Genomic DNA, 22,051 nt, shown 5'->3' with positions numbered 1-22,051 from the left:
TTTTACTGGTGAATGTGCAGCGTGAAGATGGATTTCTCGTATTTAAAAATTTTTTTTATTGAAGTATATTTGATTTACAATGTTGTATTAGCTTCTAGTGTACAACAAAGTGATCAGATACACACACACACACACACACACACACACACACACACACACACACACACATTCTTCTTCATATTCTTTTCCATTATAGTTTATTACCGGTTATTGAATATAGTTCCCTGTGCTATACAGTAGGACCTTGTTGTTTATCTACTTATATATAATAGTTCATATCTGCTAACCCCAAATTCCTAATTTATCCCTCCCCCACCCCCTCTCCCCTTTGGTAATCATAAATTTATTTTCTATGTCTGTGAGTCTATTTTGTAAATAAGTTCAATTGTATCATATTTTAGGTTCCACATATAAGTGATATCATATGGTATTTGTCTTTCTCTTTCTTAGTACACTTAGTATGATAATCTCTAGGTCCATCCATGTTGCTGTAAATGGCAATGTTTCATTCTTTTTTATGGCTGAGTAGTATTCCATTCCATTCCACAGCAAAGGAAACCACAAACAAAATGAAAAGACCACCCAAGGACTGGGAGAGAATATTTGCAAATGATGCAACCAACAAGGGCTTAACTTTCAAAATATACAAATAGCTCATACAACTGAATATCAAAAAAAACAAACAACCCAATCAAAATATGGGCAAGAGATCTAAATAGGCATTTCTCCAAAGAAGACATACAGATGGTCAATAGGCACATAAAAAGATGCTCAACATCACTAACAGTTAAGAGAAATGCAAACCAAAACTATAATGAGGTACCACCTCACACCAGTCAGAACAGCCATCATTAAAAAGTCTACAAATAACAAATGTTGGAGATGGTGTGGAGAAAGGGAACCCTCCTACACTGCTGGTGGGAATGTAAACTGGTGCAGTCCCTATGGAAAGCAGTATGGAGGTTCCTTAGAAAACTAAAAATAGAGCTGCCATATGACCCAGCCATCCCACTCCTGGGCATATATCCAGACAAAACTCTAATTCGAAAAGATACATGCACCCAATGTTCACAGCAACCCTATTTACAACAGCCAAGACATGGAAGCAACCTAAATGTCCACTGACCGATGAACAGATAAAGAAGATGTGGTATACATACATCGACACGCGCGCGCGTGCACACACAATAGAATACACTTCTATTATTATCATGTCATTTCTGAAGATGGTCAGCCTAAGGCTTTGTTTTCCTGTTTGTTCTATGGCTGTGTCGAAGCTCGGGGGAAATTTAATGTCTGTGCACAGAGCTTGGAATTTTGTTTGTTTGTCTGTCTCTCTCTCCATCAGAAGTGACAAGTTTCCCTGTAGGATGAGGTTGTACTTAGGTAGCAGTACCCTGGGACTCACAAACTGATTTCAAATGGAACTGAAACACTGTCATCTGTCTGACCACAGATCAAATCTGAATCCTTCTCTCTGAGTATCTTTCGATGCGTCTGTGAGTCTCATGGAATTCCATTTGACTCCTGGGCAGGCTATTAAGTGGGTTTCTGATGCCCTCTGAGAGTAAGCATGGATTCAAAGGCTTGGAGAAGAGTCACCTCTTTCTTGGAAAATTGGAATGGGAAGAAATACTCTCATTTCTCAGTAAGTGGCAGCAATTCAGAAGACCATCCTGTGAAGGGACTGATTTCCAAGGCCCTCTAGAGGAATGCTTCTTGGAGTATAGTAATGTCAATAAATGCATTATTCAGTTTGATATTTTTTGATAGCAAAGCTTTCTCAGCAAAGGCAGCAGCGCATTGATTTACATTCTGATGTAAGCTCCTTATTTTATCATGGACCAGTGCTCTGAGTTGCTTTGCTCCAGAGGAGGGCCAGAGGAGACACACTTGTTTCTTTCTCTCTACGGGAACAATGAGGAACTTAAGAATTAGAAAAAGGAAACACAGCAGACCTTTCCAAAGGCACAATAGCTCTTGTACTAGTCTGAGTAGCCTCAATTATTGCTAGATTTCTGTAATCAGATAGCCTATGCAGATCGGGTCACGAGTTTTGCTCAAGAGTTGGTAAGTTCTAGACAGGCAGCCTAGACTAAGTAATGTCTTAGGCCATAAAGAAGGCCCATGGCTGTTAAAATAGGCTTGGCCAGAACATATGTCAGTTGTCACGCAGGGCAGTGAATGTGAGTTAACTGCAACTTGTGAGGACTCTGATGTGTTCCCGGACCATTCTCTTCTTGTAGAAAGCTCTGAACTCAGTTCATGAAGAGTCACAGGCAACAGTCAGTTGGCCTGCTTCACCAAAAACCAAATTGTACCCAGGTCGCTAGCTGTTTCTTTGGAGTCATCTCATTTCAAGAGAAATGGAATGACTCAAGAGCATTCTAATGTTTTAGCTCTGGTGTAACAGTTAGAAGCCCCGGGCAAGGACATGACCTCCCCATTGATTACCCTCCTCAAGACTAAGAAAGAGCATCTAAGTACTTAAGAAGAATCAATGTTGATTCTGATTTTTGAAGTTCATTCTGAATAACACGCAATCTGTCACAGCACTCCACTGTATCTGTCCTTTGAGGTGAGCTGCACTGTGAATATTAATCATTCATTGATTCATTCATTCACCAGGAGTATATTACAATTAGCATACTTCATTGATCCTGAGATGCACTTTTTTCCCCCACATTTTAACATCTCTGAAGTGGAGAGTGTCTTACAATCAATGACATTTTTTGAGTCTAAGTCCTGGTGGGAAATGGATGGCAGATTCTAGTGGGAATTGAAGATGACATAATGAGAGGATTACTTATAATGGGTGAGCATGGTAAAAGGAACCATTAAAGGATACTGAAGCACTCCAAAGCTAGTAGCATCCAAGGACATTTACCACCCTAGGCCAGAAAGGCAAGCGGAGGGAGTGATTACTGGAACTCAGAGAGAACTCTACGTATAGTTTTAGGACAGACCACCTAAGCAGAGCTGTGATAGAAGAACACAGCCTTTAACAATCCTCAGCTCAGCAGGGAAGGAGCATGGGGAATAAATACCCTGAACTTTCTCTCCTCCTGTTCTCTGATCTCCCACTATTGGCTCCAGCTGGCCAAACCCAACTGAAAACCAGAGGGTGAAGGAGCAAAGCACAGTTTCGAAAATTGCAGAGAGGGACCCTGCAGAGAGGGAAAATTGCAGAGAGAGACTGTGGTCGGGCAGACAGAGATCACCCAGCACAGCTCATCCCTTCTACCCGCAGCATCTACTCTTTTGTCTGAATAAAAATCTCATGTCCCCATCACCTACTGGAGTCAGCAAACTAGAGCCAACAGCCTGGCCGTTTGTTTTTGTCAATAGCCTTATTGGAACACAGGCACACGCATTTTTTTTTTTTGAAAAGGAATTTTGCCTTTTTTTAAAAAAATTATTTATTTACTTATGGCTGTGTTGGCTCTTCGTTTCTGTGCGAGGGCTTTCTCTAGTTGCGGCAACTGGGGGCCACTCCTCAACGCGGTGCGCGGGCCTCTCACTGTCGCGGCCTCTCTTGTTGCGGAGCACAGGCTCCAGATGCGCAGGCTCAGTAATTGTGGCTCACGGGGCTAGTTGCTCCGCGGCATGTGGGATCTTCCCAGACCAGGGCTCGAACCCATGTCCCCTGCATTGGCAGGCAGATTCTCAACCACTGCGCCACCAGGGAAGCCCAGGCACACACATTTTTAACATATTGTTTATGGCTGTTTTTGCTCCACAATGGCAGAGATGAGTAGTCGCAACAAAGACTGGACGGCCCATAAAGCCTGAACTATGTACTATCTGTCAGATACTATCAGAACACTTCCTGACTGTCGACGACTGGATCAGTTCTCTCATACGCCCACCTGAAACTTAAAATCTTAGCTACCACCAGTGCTCTTCCCAGAAGCTAGTTGGAGAAAAAGGGTGGAAGAAACAGTTAATCAAGACCAAACAAAGATGCTTCAATCCCACTTACGTAGCTGGTCATGAGATCTGCGTTAATGATCATTTCAAATTCTCCTGACTCTCTGCCAGCCCTTCAGCTGAATTGCTTTACCTGGAGGATTGACCCAAACCTTCATTCGGGAAGGATCTGACTCCTCAGTGGCCATTTTTATTGGGCTGCTGCAGTTTTCCCCTGGCCAGGATGACTGAGCAATGGAGTACTGAGAGATGCCTCAATAAATCCCCTGAGCTCTGGCCATAGTTCTCCTTGTAACCATTGTGAATGAGCAACGCAATTTCCTCTTGATAATCACCTGAGCTAGTACAGGTAACCTCTTCTCTACCTGTAGGTTTACTGGTGTGAGGAGTGCCATATATTTAAGAGGCATTCTCAGCTTCCAATATAATAGAACCATGACAGCTTCCTATGTAAAAATGCTAGTGCCTTCCTTGGACACTACAGCCCTTAGGCTCACCGAACCCAAGTTCATGCAGACATATAGGAAAAACTACTTAAGTAGGCTATTAGGTATAACAACGATAAGGGCCATCCGCATTTGCACATCTTTGTCCCTTAACCCATGGGTTTTGGCTACAAGAGCTACAGCACCATATTTCGGCTGCTGACTTAAAGCATATACTCTATCACGTAAGATTCTCTCCAGCTTCAGTAAGCATTGTATATCAGCTCATTCTGTAACTGAGCTTTGAGTAAACCATTCCATTCTTCTATCAAACCAGCTATTTTCAGGTACTGAGACACATGGTAAGACCAATGAATTCCATAGCATGAACTCCCAGATGCACTTTCTTCACTGTAAATTGAGTTTCTAGGTCAGAGGAGAGATCATGTAACGTCTTCTTTGAGTCTAAGTATAATGGTGCATTCACATGACAGAGGACAGTTTATCTTTACTCTCTTATCTAAGAAAAGATCACCATCTCTCTGGCTCTCTGTTATAATGGGCTCCAGAGGAATCCTGACTGTCTTTACGTATGGAATAGCACACTCATCCACCATATTGATGACATTCTTGCTATTCCAGATGTGCTGTCTTTACCAGAGCAAAGCAATAAAGTCTCTAGTACCTGGTACCCAAATATTGACTGGGAAAATTTCTTTTCTTTCCTATCAGCAAAGATAATCAGAAGCAGGGGTGTCTATTGTAGAGACCAAAGGGAATCTTTTTAAGGGAACATACTTCTTTCAATGACCATCTTTGCACATTCTGAGAAACCTAAAAGAGAAATTCCTCTTAATTTCTGGCTACCTGTTTTTTTTCTGGGTATTAGGGGCACAAAGATCGGAAGAGCATTTTTTTCTCATTCATTCCAACAGACTAACTAAGCATGTATTACTTTGCCACATGCCTGTAAGGCTCCTCAAACACAGAGCTAAAATTCTATTTTGAGAGCCTACTTCTTAAGAACACCCCAATACCAATTACTGTATCAGTTAGGGTCCCAGCCAGAAACAAAGGGAACACTGAAACTGTGACTGTGACACTGAGGAAAAATGAATAGAAAACTATTTATAAAGGTGTGGGCAAGGTTAAGGGAAAGTAATGAGGGATGGTGAAACTGGCCACAGTCGAGGACTTTACCACTCATAGGCCTGAAGGGGTGAAGGGAGGGAGTGGTGACCGTAGGTCCAGCTGGAGGAGAAGGCCACCTGCCAGGAGCTATAATCCTGAGCAGAGGAATGTAACGCCCAGCACTTTGTGACCCAGCAGGAAAGAGCCAAGGGAAGAACTGTATCAATCTCACTTTCTTCCCACCATTCAATCTCCTACTGGTTCCTTCCTTTGGCCAATCCCAACCCTAATCCACAGGGCAAGACAGCCCCAATGAAGCAGTTCATTAAGGTTGGCCTCTTGGGGCATAGAGCAGTGTGAAGAAGGGCAAAGAGAAAAAAAAAGCAGAGACAGAGGTAGAACGTCCAGTACAACAACTTACTGTTACAATTGGCTGCATTTCCCCCCTGTTTTAGTGGTATCTGAAGCCCTGCTGCACCTTACAATCAATGGCTTCTTAAACTCAATGAATTTCAGCATGTACAAGGTATCAGAGAACTTTAGAACTCGAGGGAATGTTGGATTGCACTTAGTCCAAGCCCCTCAGTTTACAGATGAGAAAACTGAGGCTCAGGGAGTGGAAACGTCTTGCTCAAAATCCACAAGAAGTAGCAGAGCTATTACCCTCTTTCATCCTTCTGCAGGATGAACAGAAATGTATTCCTGACTCAGGCCTCACGGTTTTCACTGGCCTAAGCCCAGCTGGTCTCCAAATGCTTTTCTCCATACCTGATTATCGTCAGCCACACAAGTGCTAAATATTGACTGACAGTGGAAGAGACATCATCTAGAAGATGTCTGTCTGACTGGTATTATGGAATAGAGTTTTACGGGCTCTACTTCCTCAGGCTTAGAGGAGACTGTATCTAGGTTCAGTCGGTCCTCATTGGATTCAGCAGGTTGGAAGACTCATCCATAATTTAAAAAGTAGCCAGGTCTTCATCGCACGTACTCTGAAATGAGGTCAGATACACTCTGGGGAATGTCTTCAGGATAGTAACAGGAGAACACAAGAAAAAAAAGGAGGCTAGTAAGCAGCCATGTGTTTATGGGGAGAAATCAAAATTGAGGAAGAGAAAGGACTCAAAGAAAAGACTGACTGCAAATCAAAACTACAATGAGGTATCACCTCACACCTGTCAGAATGGCCAACATCAATACGTCTACAAATGATAAATGCTGGAGAGGGTGTGGAGAAAAGGGAACCCTCCTACACTGTTGGTGGGAATGTAAGTTGGTACAACCACTATGGAAAACAGTATGGAGTTTCCTTAAAAAACTACAAATAGAACTGCCATAGGACCCAGCAATCTCACTACTGAGCATACACCCCAAGAAAACCATAATTCAAAAAGAGTCATGTACCACAATGCTCACTGCAGCTCTATTTACAATTGCCAGGACATGGAAGCAACCTAAGTGTCCATCAACAGATGAATGGATAAAGAAGATGTGGTGTATACACGTACACACACACACACACACACACACACACACACACACACACACACACAGGAATATTACTCAGCCATAAAAAAGAATGAAATAATGCCATTTGCAGCAACATGGATGGACCTAGAGATTATCGTACTAAGGGATGTAAGTCAGACAAAGATGAATATCATATGATATCATATGTGGCATCTAAAAAAATGATACAAATGAACTTATTTACAAAACAGAAATAGACTCACAGACATAGACAACAAACTTATTACCAAAGGGGAAAGCTGGGGGAGGGATGTTAGGAGCTCGAGATTAAAATATACACACTACTATATAAAAATAGATAACCAACAAGGACCTACTGTATAGCACAGGGAACTATACTCAATATCTTATAATAACCTATAATGGAAGAGAATATGAAAAAGAATACACACACACACACAACTGAATCACTTTGCTGTACACCTGAAACTAACACAACATTGTAAATCAATCGTATTTCAATAAAAATTTAAAAAAAAGAAAAGACTGATAAATGGGGTGTGTCTTAGGCCAATGTTCACATCAACTACAACTAACAGTCTTTTAAGTATCAAGTACCTTAAATATCAAGGTCCCGTCTGCCATATTCTCTACACCAGTGCTTCTTAAAGTTTACTGTGCTTGCAGATCAACTAAGGACCCTGTTCTAGTGAATACTGTGATTCATTCTGCCTTGGGACCCAACATTCTTCATTTCCAACAAGCTCCGAGGTAAAGCTAATGCTGCTGGTTCATGAGTCACACTTTGAGAAGCAAGTCTCCAGCTCGTAACAAGTGCAGAATTTCTCTCTGGGGTACATTTTGGTGAAGAACAAAGAGCATGGGCTTTGGGATCTGAAATGGGGAGCTAGACGTAGGGTGAGGCTCTATTATACACTAGTTGGGTTATTTAACCTCTCTGAGACTCATGTCTCTTTTTTTTGGTCCTTTGTCTTTTTAAAAAGCAGATAATAAATTAGATAACAATTTGTAAAGCCCCTGAAGTACACTAGGTGCTCAATAAATGTCACTTCTGATCCCTTCCCGTGTCACTAGCCATGATTTACTGAGGGGAGGGCAAAGGGAGTGATGGTGTCAGGGTTCAGCTTTACAGGAAAATAAGGGAGCAAGAACCAAAATGAGGGTTAGATTCAACAGCTAAGCACCATGAAGAGTTGTTCGACGTCATCTAGCCTTAGAAACAGACACCAGATAGTCATCCAATCTGTGTGTCTCAATTCAGCAAATGAGCTTCGCTCCAAAGACAAATAAGTATAAAATCTAGAAACAATAAACGCTGGAGAGGGTGTGGAGAAAAGGGAACACTCTTGCACTGCTGGTGGGAAGGTAAATTGATACAGCCACTAGGGAGAACAGTATGGAGGTTCCTTAAAAAACTACAAATGGAACTACCATATGACCCAGCAATGCCACTACTGGGCATATACCCTGAGAAAGCCGTAATTCAAAAAGAGTCATGTACCAAAATGTTCATTGCAGCTCTATTTACAATAGCCCGGAGATGGAAACAACCTAAGTGCCCATCATCGGATGAATGGATAAAGAAGATGTGGCACATATATACAATGGAATATTACTCAGCCACAAAAAGAAACGAAATTGAGCTATTTGTAATGAGGTGGATAGACCTAGAATCTGTCATACAGAGTGAAGTAAGTCAGAAAGAGAAAGACAAATACCATATGCTAACACATATATATGGAATTTAAGGAAAAAAAAGTCATGAAGAACCTAGGGGTAAGACAGGAATAAAGACACAGACCTACTAGAGAACGGACTTGAGGCTATGGGGAGGGGGAAGGGTAAACTGTGACAAAGCGATAAAGAGGCATGGACATATATACACTACCAAACGTAAGGTAGATAGCTAGTGGGAAGCAGCCGCATAGCACAGGGAGATCAGCTCGGTGCTTTGTGACCGCCTGGACGGGTGGGATAGGGAGGGTGGGAGGGAGGGAGACGCAAGAGGGAAGAGATATGGGAACATATGTATATGTGTAACTGACTCACTCTGTTATAAAGCAGAAACTAACACACCATTGTAAAGCAATTATACTCCAATAAAGACGTAAAAAAAAAAAGAAAGAAAGTACTAGACATAAAAAAAAAAAAAAGCAGGAGGAATAGGTGACACACAACGCATCTTCAAGGATATGCATCCTCAAGTACCCAGGAATAACTTGTAATAGAACACAGGAGAGATCTTAGGAAAGTGAATTTAATGAAAAAGACATTACACTTTGCACTAAGTACAGAGTGGCACAAAGCTTTGGTCTGGGGTGCATATTCCATACAGAAGCTTAGAAGTAGGCATGTTAAGTGTTTAAGCATTGGTACTAATTTTGTACTAAACGTGGCAAAACAAGTAAACAGGAACAGTCATTTGTAGCCAACAACAGAACCAAGAAAACTAGCAAAATGAATGTAGACCTCCCATTATCTCCAGGGAATTTTCTTTTTTTTTTAATTTTGGCCGTGAGGCTTGTGGGATCTTAGTTCCCTGACCAGGGATCGAACCCGGGCCCTTGACAGTGAGAGCACGGAGTCCTAACCACTGGACCGCCAGGGAATTCCCAAGGGAAGTTTTAAAATATTATTGTTTCTTAGATCTTTCAACCTTCTCTCCATCTCCCTCCCTCCCCCTCTCCCTCTCTCTCCCTCTCCCTCTCCCCGACTAAAAACAGTGATACTGTATCGTGCACTTAAAAATTTGTTAAGGGGGTAGATCTCACGTTAAGTGCTCTTACCACAATGAAAAGAAGACATAAATGAGTTACCAAGCCACAAAAAGGCATGGAGGGACCTTAAATGCATATCGCTAAGTGAAAGAAGCCAGAAGAGGCTAATATCCTGTATGATTCCAACTACATGACATCCCGAAAAATATACAGACAGTAAAAAAGAGACCGTAAAAAAGACCAGTGGTTGCAAGAGGTTGGAGCACAGGGGATTTTTAGGGCAGCACGATTCTGTATGATAATGTAATTGTGGATACATGATATTAGGCACTTGCTAAAACCCATGCAACTGTAAAACACCAAGAATGAACCCTAATATAAACTATGGACTTTAATTAGTAATAATGTACCAATATTGGTTAATCAATTATAATAAACATACCGCACCAACGAAAGATGTTAATTACAGGAGACACTTGCAGGGGGAGGGGAGTGGTAGTATATGGGAACTCTTACTTTCTGCTTAATTTTTCTGTAAACCTAACACTGCTCTAACTTCTCAGTCTAAAGTGGATTAATTTAAAAACAAACAAAGAGATCAACTTCGTATCAGAGCAGGAGCTTAGGAGAGTAAATTGGCAGCCAAAGCAGGCGGGTGCCAGTGACAAGGCAGATATAGGTGACCTGGTCACTGGCAGAGTTTGGAAAATTACCGCTCATACTTCTTCCCAAGGAGAGCTGCCATTCCAATGTCCCAGGAACCCAGTGATCCTCAGCTGTTCTTAGGGTACTGAAAGTGTGTCTTCCCTCTCCAGTCCACTAAACCCTTGGACTCATCTTCAGGCCCAGAGCAAAACAGCCTGCCTGTGACAGCTACACTCAATCCAGGAACGGGGACCTAGCGCATTCAGAGTTGGGCCAGTTCTTGCCCCGATGATGTGGTGCCCGTCTCAGAGGTTTATTTACACTGTTTATTTTGAGGAATGCTGCCTGGTGGAAGGGATAAAGGATATCTCCAATGGAGGGGAATCTCCAGTGGAGGCAAACCCCCTTCTCCCTATGTCCTTAGCAATTCATGCCTGGCCCAAGTTATATACCCCATTCAGCAAAACAGAAACCCTGTCTCTAATCAGACCTGTCTTTCATCAACCATGAATTGCTCTTCAGCTATGGGGTCCCCTCCTCACTTACCTACTCAAGCAGACATTACTTCTTCCTGCTAATACCATACTTTTCTTGAGAGGAGTTCCCTACCTCATTACCTTTTCAGGGATGTTTAGTACCCCTTAAAATTTGACACCCTGGGAAGCAGCCAGGGCAACCCCCCTCACCCCAACCCGGCTTTGTGCATTCAGATCCTTTGCAAAAAAATGACTCTAACAGAGCTGGGTTCGGAGGTGATAGGAAAGAGCTGAAAATTAATAATAACATTTCCATTAATCCAAGTGGCATAAAGCATTGAGGGCATCTCCTAAGGTTCTGGGCTGCACCCATCAGTCAGAGGCACAATGTAAGACGATATTTAGGAATCAAGAAGGACTAATTAATTGTGGGTAGTGAAGAAGGTCAAAAGCAAGAAGATTCAGGAAAGTCTAGACATTTCTTTCTTCATATCAACTGAAAGCCAATGATCTCTCTTCAAAAATGTCAATTTATGAATAATGAATATTGGAAAGGATGGAAAAGAAAATATATTCCCAACACTCAATCACTCTAACTACAGTTCAAACATAAATGATTGACATAAACTGTTTTGTGGTGGAATGGCTCCCTTCCTTCCTTGTTTCCAAATGTGAAAGATTTAAAAAATTTTACTGTTAGGACTCATCAATTCCCATGGATCTGCACAAACAAGTTTCAACTTTCTGAAGACAAAATGAACCTCTGGCTAAGTAGAAAAACATGCTTAGAAAGAAGAGTCAGATTCCTTTCCCAAAGTAAGCAGATCTAACAATAAAGGGATAAAAAGAAAATATTTTGATTCAAATCCATATCTAGTTCTCTGCTCTTCTATGGACTTTTTTCCTCAGCAAACACCCATGATTTAAACTTTTGCCTTAACTATTATAATAAAATATTTTACTTGTTTTATTAGTGTCTGCCTCAATCAGAGAAAAAGGAAAACGATTAGAGACAATTATCCTCTTGTGCTGAAATACTGGAAAGAAAAATATGATCTATTTTGTCACTTATAGGCAATACTAACTATATATTCCACCTCCCTTCTCCAAGTATGAAAGGAACCCTCTGCCAGAATAGTTTAATAAATTCTAATGTGGTAAATGAGGTCCAATTGCTAATCTGTGAAACACTACGCATTCCTCATAATGACAACAGCAGTTTGTATTTGTATAGAATTTCTTTTGAGAGGATGGTAAATTTCCTTCTGTAGATAAAAAGTGTGATTCTGAACAACATCCCTGTGAAGAAGGTAGGTGTGATCTCCCTGACATAGGGGATAAGCAATGGGCCATAGAAAGAGACGGTCATTACACTGAAAGAACGTTAAGGAAAAGGGTGGAAAGATAGTTGGCTTATGGGTTCCACAACATCTTAACAAAAAACGGACCAGTTTTTCTCTCCCTCAAATTAAACACTTTTGCAAGACTTACTATCTAATCAGATGCAGTAGGAAATTCCACAATGCGTGACATAACAAAGTAAGGGTTTTTTTTTGTATTGTTGCTGTACACTGGAGACCACTTCATTGTACATAGAATGATCGAGACCTAGCCAAGCATCCAGGAAAAGAAGGGCCTAAGAGATTATGAACTACAGATTGCTATCTCTAGATCACTAATAATGACCTTTTTTGTTTTTCACAGTGGGTTAAAATTTACAAAGCATATTCACATATATTACCTCATTTGATATCTTCAATTACTACAAGGCAGCCCAATTATCCCTACTTTACAGGCAACTAGATCAAGGCCTAGATTGGATAATTAACTTGACTGAGGTCACATGCCTGGTAAGTAGTCAAGACTTGAGTTTATGTCAATCCGAGTTCAAGTTTGGGCTCCTTCCACCTCACCGTGGTTGCCTTGCAATTAATAATGTCCAAGTTAGCCAAAGCCAATCGTCATCATGATGTAGAGTGGGTCCAAATAATATAGTCAAGATAATTTGTCCTCTAATGCAGTCTTTCTCAAACTGTGATCCACTTTATTAGAATCACCTAAGAAGCTTGATAAAAATGATGAGGTTTTCTGGAGATTTTGTTCAGTAGGTTTGGAGCAATGCTCTGGAATCAATGTATTAAATTCATACCCCAGATGATTCAGATAATCTTTTGGAATCCTTGATGTGGCCCAATTTCCACGGCTCTTTGCTCAAACCTTGCAAGATCTGATTTTTGTTATAGTTTTGCCTATATAAACTTCCTCGTCCTATTTATTTTCTTTAATTTCAGAGGCCATAAATATACCATTGTGGGAGGAAAGCCCTTCTGCCAACTTCTAAAAGCAATGCTCAGTTTAGGGTGAAATATCTACGTGGAAGAAAAAACAAACACTGATCACAGCCCAAAATGCCACAGTATTTCTTTCTGTGATGCTTCTGGGACTTGATATCTTCATCCACTTTGCTTCTAAAAGTGGGTTTGCCCTTATTTTTTCCACAGGTTTCTCCTCCCCCGCACAATAGAAACGTTGGGGTAGCAGGTGATGCTGCTGCTGCTATTACTGTGAATCAGGGGGGCTCAATTCACACATTAGTTATGTATTAATACTTAATGATGACTGGTCATATACTTGTTTAAATTTCTTAAGGAAAAGGACACCAAAATAAAAAGTCCCATCAAAGTATCTTTGCTGTTGGTGCTTTTGTGACCTGGAAAATCTACCTCCTGATAATTCCAATGACAGTAACAACATAAGCAAAATGAGAGCCGATTCACTGGATCTTCCACATACCCTGCGGGTGCTATTTACAAACTGAATGGATCAGGTCAGGCCTGTAAGGTTGCCCATGTCCCTTTACAACTTGTCTGATTCAACTGAGGGAAAATTGAGGGCGCTCCAAATAAGGAGTAGGATCCTCCAGGCAAGGCCATGGTCTCTTCTTCTGAGGAGCTGAGATGCTGGGCTGGAGAGCACACTCTGTGCTTTTATCTATGCCAAGAGAAGCTGGAATGAGCTGTTTAGGGTTGTAACCAAAGTACTTAGAGAAACGTTGCTTTTAAAAGATCAATCGGCAATCACAGTCGGAGATTTTTCTTGATCTATGTGGGTCCCAGTTTCCTTATCTGGTCTCACATTCTCTGATGTTACTTTTTTTTTTTCATTTTCACTTAATCCACAAATATTTTCAAATTACCTACTCTGAACTAAGCACAGGGGATATAGCTGTGAAACAGTTTAAATATAAATATTGTCTCTGCCCTTCTGAATCTTACATTCTAGGGATGTGGTGGGGAGTGAACTGACACAGGCATTAAAGGACTCATTACGTGAATCATTTATGAAAATGGCGATGTATGTAATGAAGGGGAAAGAGAGGCAGGCTGTTGTGACCTAGTCAGGCAGAAGGGGGTCAGGAGAGGTTTCCCTGAGCAGGTAATGTTCAAGACCTGGATGATGAATGGAAATCAGGCCAATGAGGAGAACAAGCAAGCAGATTCCTTTGCAAAGGCCATGAGATGGAGTAAAGGCTGGCACGATTGAGAAGCAGAAAAATGCATTGCGTGGCTGAAGAGCAGGGGAGAGAGAAAGAGGCATGGCCCGGGGTGAGCTGGAGAGGAGGAAGCAACTATCTCAGACAGGGCTTGGCAGGCTCCGAGCAAGAATTTGGATTTTATTCTCAGGGCAATGGAAAGCCACGGGAGGGTTTTAAGGCATGATCAGATGTGCATTTTTTAAAAGAGCACTTTGAGGATGTACAGATAGCCAATGATGAGAAAGTATAGCTAGCGGTAGAAGTCGAATTTAGGTGGTAGGTATAAGGGCTCACTGTAAAATCATTTCAACTTTTCTGCATGTTTGAACATTTAAAAATAACATGTTGGGAAAATCTGGCCACCGTATGGAGAGTGGATTGAGGGAGGGCAAGAGCGGTTGCAAAGATAGCAGCTAGGAGACCCGTAATAATCGTAGAGAGGCATAACGGTGGCTTGTACTCGGGTGGTGGCATGGAGATGGTGAGAACTGGACAGGCTTTTGAGATATTTAGGAGGTAGAATCAATATGATGCCCTGATTGATTTTGCCTCGGGGTAAGGAAGAGGCATAAATCAAAGATCACTCATTTGAAAAGATATATGCACCCAATGTTCACAGCAGCACTATTCACAATAGCCAAGGTGTGAAAGCAACTTAAGTGCCCATCAACAGATGAATGGATAAAGAAGCTGTGGTAGATATATACAATGGAAAAAGAACAAAATTTTGCCATTTGCAGCAACATGGATGGACTTGGAGGGCATTATGCTTAGTGAAGTAAGTCAGAGAAAGACAGATACTGTGTTTTCACTTATATGGAGGATCTGCAAAATAAAACGAATGAACAAATATAACAAAACAGAAACAGGGGACTTTCCTGGTGGTACAGTGGTTAAGAATCTGAATGCAGGGGACACGGGTTCGAGCCCTGGTCCGGGAAGATCCCACATGCCATGGAGCAACTAAGCCTGTGTGCCACAACTACTGAGCCTGCACTCTAGAGCCCACAAGCCACAACTACTGAGCCCACATGCCACAACTACTGAAGCCCGCGTGCCTAGAGCCCATGCTCTGCAACAAGAGAAGCCACCGCAATGAGAAGCCCACGCACTGCAATGAAGGGTAGCCCCCGCTCGCCACAAGTAGAGAAAGCCTGCGCACAGCAACGAAGACCCAACGCAGCCAAAAATAAATAAATAAATAAAATTAAAAAAAAAAACAGAAACAGTTCACAGATACAGAGAACAAAGTAGTGGTTACCAGAGGGGAGAGGGATGGGGGGAGGGGCAAAACAGATGAAGGGAGTTAAGAGGTACAAACCACTAGGTATCAAATAAATAAGTTACAAGGATGTAATGTACAGCACATAGAATATTCTCAACGTTTTAGAATAACTGTAGTATAGAAATATCAAATTACTATGTTGTACAGCTGAAACTAACATAATATTGTTAAGTCAGCTATATGTCAATAAAAAAAAAAAGATCACTACCCAGTGTCTAGTTAGCATAACCTGGTGGATGATGGTACCAGGTACTGAGACAGGATGTACTGGAGTAGAAAGACATGGGTGTAAGAGAGAAGGTAGAATGAAGAGTTCATTTTTGAGTATGTCAAGAGCATGAGCTATCTTGGTGGAGATATCATATAGGCGGTTGGATCCGGGGCTGAGAGGAAGGATCTGGGTTCGGGATGTGAATCTGCAGTTATAAGCATATAAATAATCATAAAACCATGAGCATACAAACATGATAATGCCGGAGAGGATGGATAAAGTGAGGAGAAAAGAAAGAACAAGCATCAAAGAATCCAATGTTAACAATCTTTAACAGAGAAGGAAAGGGAACAATTAATGAAACAGAAAAATTAGGCATGTATGATATTGCCAAAGGCCTCTATTGAAGGGCTTTTGGGTTGTTTCCAATCTTCTGCAAGCAATACCCTTGTATGTACTCATTTCTCACATATGTATCTATCTCTGTAAGATAAATACCCAGAAGTAGAATTGCTGTGCAATATACACATCTCATTTTGAATTTCAAAGCGTTTAGTTTTGAAAAAAAGATTGCTTAGAAAAGCCACCAAACATAGATAGCTTAGTTAACCATATTTAATGTGGCATTTGATAGGACTGGTTAAATAAATTTAATATATCCCATAATGTAATACCCTGTTGCCATAAAAAAAGAATGAAGCTGTCAATATATTCTGATATGGAAGACGAAGGGGTAGGACTTAATTTTCACAATTTTGAACCATTTGAGTTTTATGCCATTCACATGTATCACTTAGATTAAAAATATTTTTTGTACTTCTACACTATACTTAAAAAAGAGTAACCTAAAGATCAATTTGCCTTTTATTTTTAAGAGCCACACCAACAGGTTTCTGATGGACTTAGGCACACCTGGGTCTTGCATTATGGAAATACCCAGTTAGATGTTGGATTTTATGAAGTCACGACATAGAACTGCTCTGACCGTGGCAAAGGTCTGAATACATAAAGTTCATGCTCATCTTGAGTTCGAGTTATAAATTTTGGAATTGATTAATTTTGCCACTTTTATTATTAGTGAATAAATCTACCTCATTTTGTCTACTTTAGAGATGTCTCCAGGCTTCACCATCGCCACCCTCTCTCACCTCCCCTAAAATGTCTCTGAAGACATACTCAGTCATATCAAGTCTGAAGACAATTTATATTTCCAATATAGGAAGTAGTGATGATCGTACACTTTTTGTTTTCTGTTTTTAAGAAGGGCAACATAGAGATATGGGTGTGAGTTTAAAAAAATGTACCATATGCACTAAGCTACACTAGACTAATAACTTCAATTTTCTAGAATTAGAGAGCCTGTTTTTTTTTTAATAATAATGAATATGGATTGCTTATTCCCCTAAGAATAATGCTAAATATATTCTTTTTTTTTTTTGCTAAATATATTCTTAAACCTGTTTTCAAAATTCAAGAAGAAATTCAGAATATGGAACAATTAGCTAGAATAAGCCTGAAGACGATTCTAGCTTTCCTACTAGTAAAATTCAGTATCTATCCTTTTAAGGATTTTATCAATACATGAATTCAAGTGAAAAAATGAGCTGAGGGGTTAGAACATGACTCCAGAAGAAGATTGGGTCAGTTACGTTCATACACAAATAATCAGACTCTGCTCCACCTCCCTTGGTCTAGGTCCTCCTGTCCATCACGATAAGCATCGGATCACGCCAAAGACCACAGTGAAAAGAACACTGGCCTAGGGGTCACACCCTGGATTTAAGTCTGGATACACTCACAGCTTCTATAATACCTTGGGCAAGTCATTTCTGCTTTCTGGGCTGCAGATTTGGAATCTTCAAAATGAGGAACCAGGTCTGAGGTCCCTTTCAGCTTTAACTCCCTTCATATCTAAGTTTGGTGGCTAAAGTCTCTGGAATCCCAGGTGACAGAAGGTAAGGTAGATTGAACTCCTGGCCACATTCCTTCATTCCTTCCTGCATCCTCGCTCTTGCCATGGCTTCAGTGTGAGTAGAGTATGTTCCCCTGCCTCTTGATTTGGGGCTTGGCCATATGACTTCCTTTGAGCAATGGGATATCGTAGACATAACACAAGTAGGGGCCGAAAAATGTGCATTGCTTCTTATTCCCTCTTAGAACATTTTATAAAATAAATGTCTACGATAGCTAGGTCATAATTAGGGTGACTCTACCTCCCAATTTTGCCGGGTCAATCCTGGTTTACATCTGTTGTTCTGGTGTAACGATTTAGCTCTCTTCACTCCCCAAAGTTGGATGATTTACAGTATCAATTACATAGTCACCACAGAAAAACCTCAGTTCACCTTGAAAACCTACCCGGTTAATCCACAAGTTGGCCACAATAAGAGGGCCATGCCCTTGCCCCAGCGTCCATACCCACAATGCCTTCTTTGGATCATGGGGATTCCCACTATCCCCTCTTCTTACTCTTCAAGTGGTCTACATTCCAAGTGGCCCCCTTTTCCCTCAAACCTTGAGAAAACCTAAAGTCACTCACAATTAGAAAAAGTTTGGGGACTCCCAATCTCAACTGCAGCTTCAAATAAGCACGTACCATTTCCCCTACGGTATAAGGCCTATGAATCATTGCACAATTTGCTTGTTGACACGACAGCGTGGTATACTTTCTATCATCCAATCAAAAAAGCCCTGGCCCACGCACATAGAGAGGTACATGCTTTTTCACACACCCGGCAAGACCCTAGGTGTTCATAACACTGATATCTCTCCTCTCATGTCCCAATACCCTCAGGTGAGAAATGGCAGGGAAGCAGACTCCAGGTCCCAAGCCTGCTACTGGTAGGAAATAACACCCAGACAGTCCCAAGAGGCCTCATTTTGGAGAACTGGTACCTTCAGAGCTTACTCTTCCCCATGCTGGCACGGAGCATGAGCACGCCCTCTACCAGAGTCCCAGGATTGTCTACCATCTCCTGCCAGAGGCGTTGCTCTTCCCCCTGAGAGTCCATCCAATCCACGGTCTTCCCATGGCTCACACCTAAAGAAGGGAAAGGGAAGCATTACACTTTACAAATGAAACGTTTTGATCTTCTGGAAGACACCTATCAACCTCTGAGGCGGACCCGCTGACCAGAGAGCCCTTCAGTGGCTTGTTCTCACCATATCGAGTGAGTGGAGTTAGCATGGACTACATCCTTTGTAGCCTGCGTTACTCTCCTCTGCCTAGATGATGTGGAACAAACCAGGATGGCCCTAGGGGCTCATTTCTCCCTCACTTTGGTAGTTTAAGTAGAAAGCTGGCTCATCTAGACTGAGTTAACACAACAGAAGAACAGGCTGACTGGGAGTTTTTGTTTCAGTGGCAGAGCTAGTCCTGGCTCTGCCGAATCTATACACGTGCTCTACTGCTGTAATTCCCCCCACCCTCCCCAATTCGCCCTGTTAAAGCTGTGTCTTGTGGAATCAGTGGTGTGTTTCCATGACCTGTTTGAACAACATGAGACATTATTTTTTAGGGGAAAAATGGATTTCCTTTCGATTCAAGCAGTGTAATGGCTGCAAGCATGGACAAAACTGAGAAGAGGTTGAAGTCAAGTTCGTCTTGGAAGTCCTTTTCTCCCCGGTCAGAAGCATGTGCTGTCTTAGTGATCCTCTCCCGAGAAAATCCTGAAGTAAGGCTCAAGAAAGTAGTTGAAATTCACTTAGACTAAAGTGTAAATGGTATTTTATGAAAGGACTGAATATAAGCATTATACACCCCACACTTCTAGCTGAAGGATACAAAGTTACATAGTAGTAATTTTAACAATGAACCAATCCTTGGCTAAAGTAATAGAGCATCTGTGGAAATTTCGAGAGTCGGCTAAGAGGAAACTACATATATACTTAGGACACATCAAACCTGCAGGAACCACTCCCCTGCCCCATGCCAAGTCACAGACTATCTCAGGTTTACCAAGTCCCTCACCGCTTCCAGAATTCAAACGAACTCCTCCCAGAAAGATGTTGCTGGAAAAGGCCTCCTTGTCCCAGACGGTAAGTTCTAGGCAAACATTCTTTATATCCTGGGGATGCAGGCCAGTGAACACGAAAGTATGATTCCACTGAGGGTTGACACTCTTTTTTATTACCAGAGTTTTGTGCTTGGTGGCTTTGCTATCATCAGGGAGCAGGTAGCTGCAGGAGAAAACACAATCAAGCCATCAGTGAGACAGTAAAGCAGAAAAAGGCACCCTTGCATAGTCATGTCAATTTCCCATAATTCCTCGTGTGTGTGTATGCGTGCATGCGTATGTGTGTGTGTGTGTGTGTTTATCTGTGTCTATTTGATTTTATTTCCCAGCATCACATATGCTTAAATCTGGGTTTATTTAGTGGAATGGTTTATTATTTCTTTTAAGTGGGGCAACAGTAAAATGCCCACACTCTTTTTTAAAAAATATTTATTTATTTATTTATTTGGTTGCACTGGGTCTTAGTTGCGGCACATGGGCTCCTTAGTTGTGGCAGGCGGGCTCCAGGCAGCTCCTTAGTTGTGGCAATGCGAACTCTTAGTTGTGGCATGCATGTGGGATCTAGTTCCCTGACTAGGGATGGAACCCGGGCCCCCTGCATTGGGAGCGCAGTCTTATCCACTGTGCCACCAGGGAAGTCCCCCGTCCTCTACTTTCTAATCCTGTATTGGTCCTTCCCTCCTACTGAAATGAAAATACCTCCTGTGGAAGACACTATGTAATAATGTTCTGCCTCCTATTACCTTTGGCCCACCTCTGAGGTGACATGAAGCCACGATGAGCACTTCCTGGCATGTGGACAGCTTCCTACTTCAAGTGCCTGTGTCTCTTTGCTTCTCTAATTAAGGACTTTGGTGCTCTGTGAGCTGACTCAGCTTCTGTGCAGGAAACCCTGGAATTACTGGGAATTTAATGTCCCCAGGAGCAACCCTCAACCAATGAGTTTTAGAAATTGGTGGATGAGTCTCCCAGCTTCCCTGTCCCTTGAAGGGATGATCCTAAGGTACATTCCACAGAGTTCCTTCCTAAGTGGAACTGAGCCCCAGTTGCTCACAGTGGTAACCTGCCTAGTAACATATTTTTATCAGTTTCCCTCCCTTCACTGTCTCATTTTCTCTACTCTGTTTTTGATCATAGTACCTGACGAGTCAGGGAGCAGACTTTAGGGAAGGAGACTTATGGGTATGAAATTAGTACATCAAACCTGAAAAATACCACAAATGACCTTACAATAAAGAAGATACATTATGACACTTGAGATTTCATTTCATGTACCAAACAGGGACTGCTTACCTCCCAATTCATTCTCTCCTTATTTTTCTAAAAAAAACAAAAACAAAAACAAACAAACAAACAAACAAACACAAAAATCCTCATTTTTTTAAAGTTAGGCACAAGATTGTCCAGAATAAAGACTACATTCCCCAGCCTCCCTTGTAGCTCACATAGCCGTGTGACTAAGTTCTGGCCAATGGGATAGCTTACCTTTAGTCTTTGTTTACATATGAGAGAAAAAACTTTTGTCTTGTTTAAGCCACTGTTATGTTGGCTCACGGACAGACCTAATATTTACTGATATATAAGATTAAATTTTACACAAAGGTCTATTCTTGCTCTCTCATGCTCTTTTTCAAAAAATCTGAGGTCCCTTTAAAATCAGCTCAATGTTTAAGTGTAACTAGGGAGAGAATTCACTAGAAAGTTACTGGCCTTTAAAAAGGAAAATAAATAAATAAATAAATAAATAAATAAATATATATATATATATAAAACAAAGATACTGTCCTTTATTATCTCTGCTTCATAAATGTTCAACATGATAAAGTAAAAACTATTCCAGAAGATGTTAAGTCATCCGTGCAAGCCCACAATGAGTTCATGGGCGAGAAGCCATACCCTTATCCCACCAGTGAGCAGGAAGCGGCCAGAGCTAGATGGTAGGGCTGGGGAAGCAAATTTCAACGGCAGAATCCACAGAAAGCATTTCTTCTGTGCTTAAACCTCCTGGGAGAAAGAGTCAAGGACAGATGGACCAGGATTCAGGCACACACACTCACCAGTGGGGAAGCCCCAGACATCTGCTTCTCCTTATTACCGCCCTTACCAAAGTTAGACTGTGTGAGCATAAAGGATTGACTCATTTCCTTGTAGGAAAAATTATACTTTTCTAAGAAGGACTGAGGAGAGGA

The 22,051-nt window shown here is 41.5% G+C and overlaps 1 protein-coding gene across 1 annotated transcript in view; it reads right to left on the bottom strand.

The window, feature by feature from the left end:
• Positions 1 to 16,161: 16,161 nt before the first annotated feature.
• SYTL5 (synaptotagmin like 5) overlaps positions 16,162 to 22,051 on the bottom strand; it is a 131,262-nt gene continuing 125,372 nt past the window's right edge. Inside the window, exons 16-17 of the mRNA XM_049704794.1 lie at positions 19,817 to 20,025; positions 16,162 to 18,886 (exon numbers count right to left, since the gene is read on the bottom strand). Coding sequence (XP_049560751.1) covers positions 18,744 to 18,886; positions 19,817 to 20,025 — 352 coding nt within the window. The 3' untranslated portion in view covers positions 16,162 to 18,743. The remainder of the gene's footprint in view (positions 18,887 to 19,816; positions 20,026 to 22,051) is intronic.

The sequence above is a fragment of the Orcinus orca genome, chromosome X, assembly GCF_937001465.1.
Source record: "Orcinus orca chromosome X, mOrcOrc1.1, whole genome shotgun sequence".
NCBI lineage: Eukaryota > Metazoa > Chordata > Mammalia > Artiodactyla > Delphinidae > Orcinus > Orcinus orca.
Note: the sequence above shows the minus strand (reverse complement) of the source record. Positions and strands in the feature narration are given on the sequence as shown.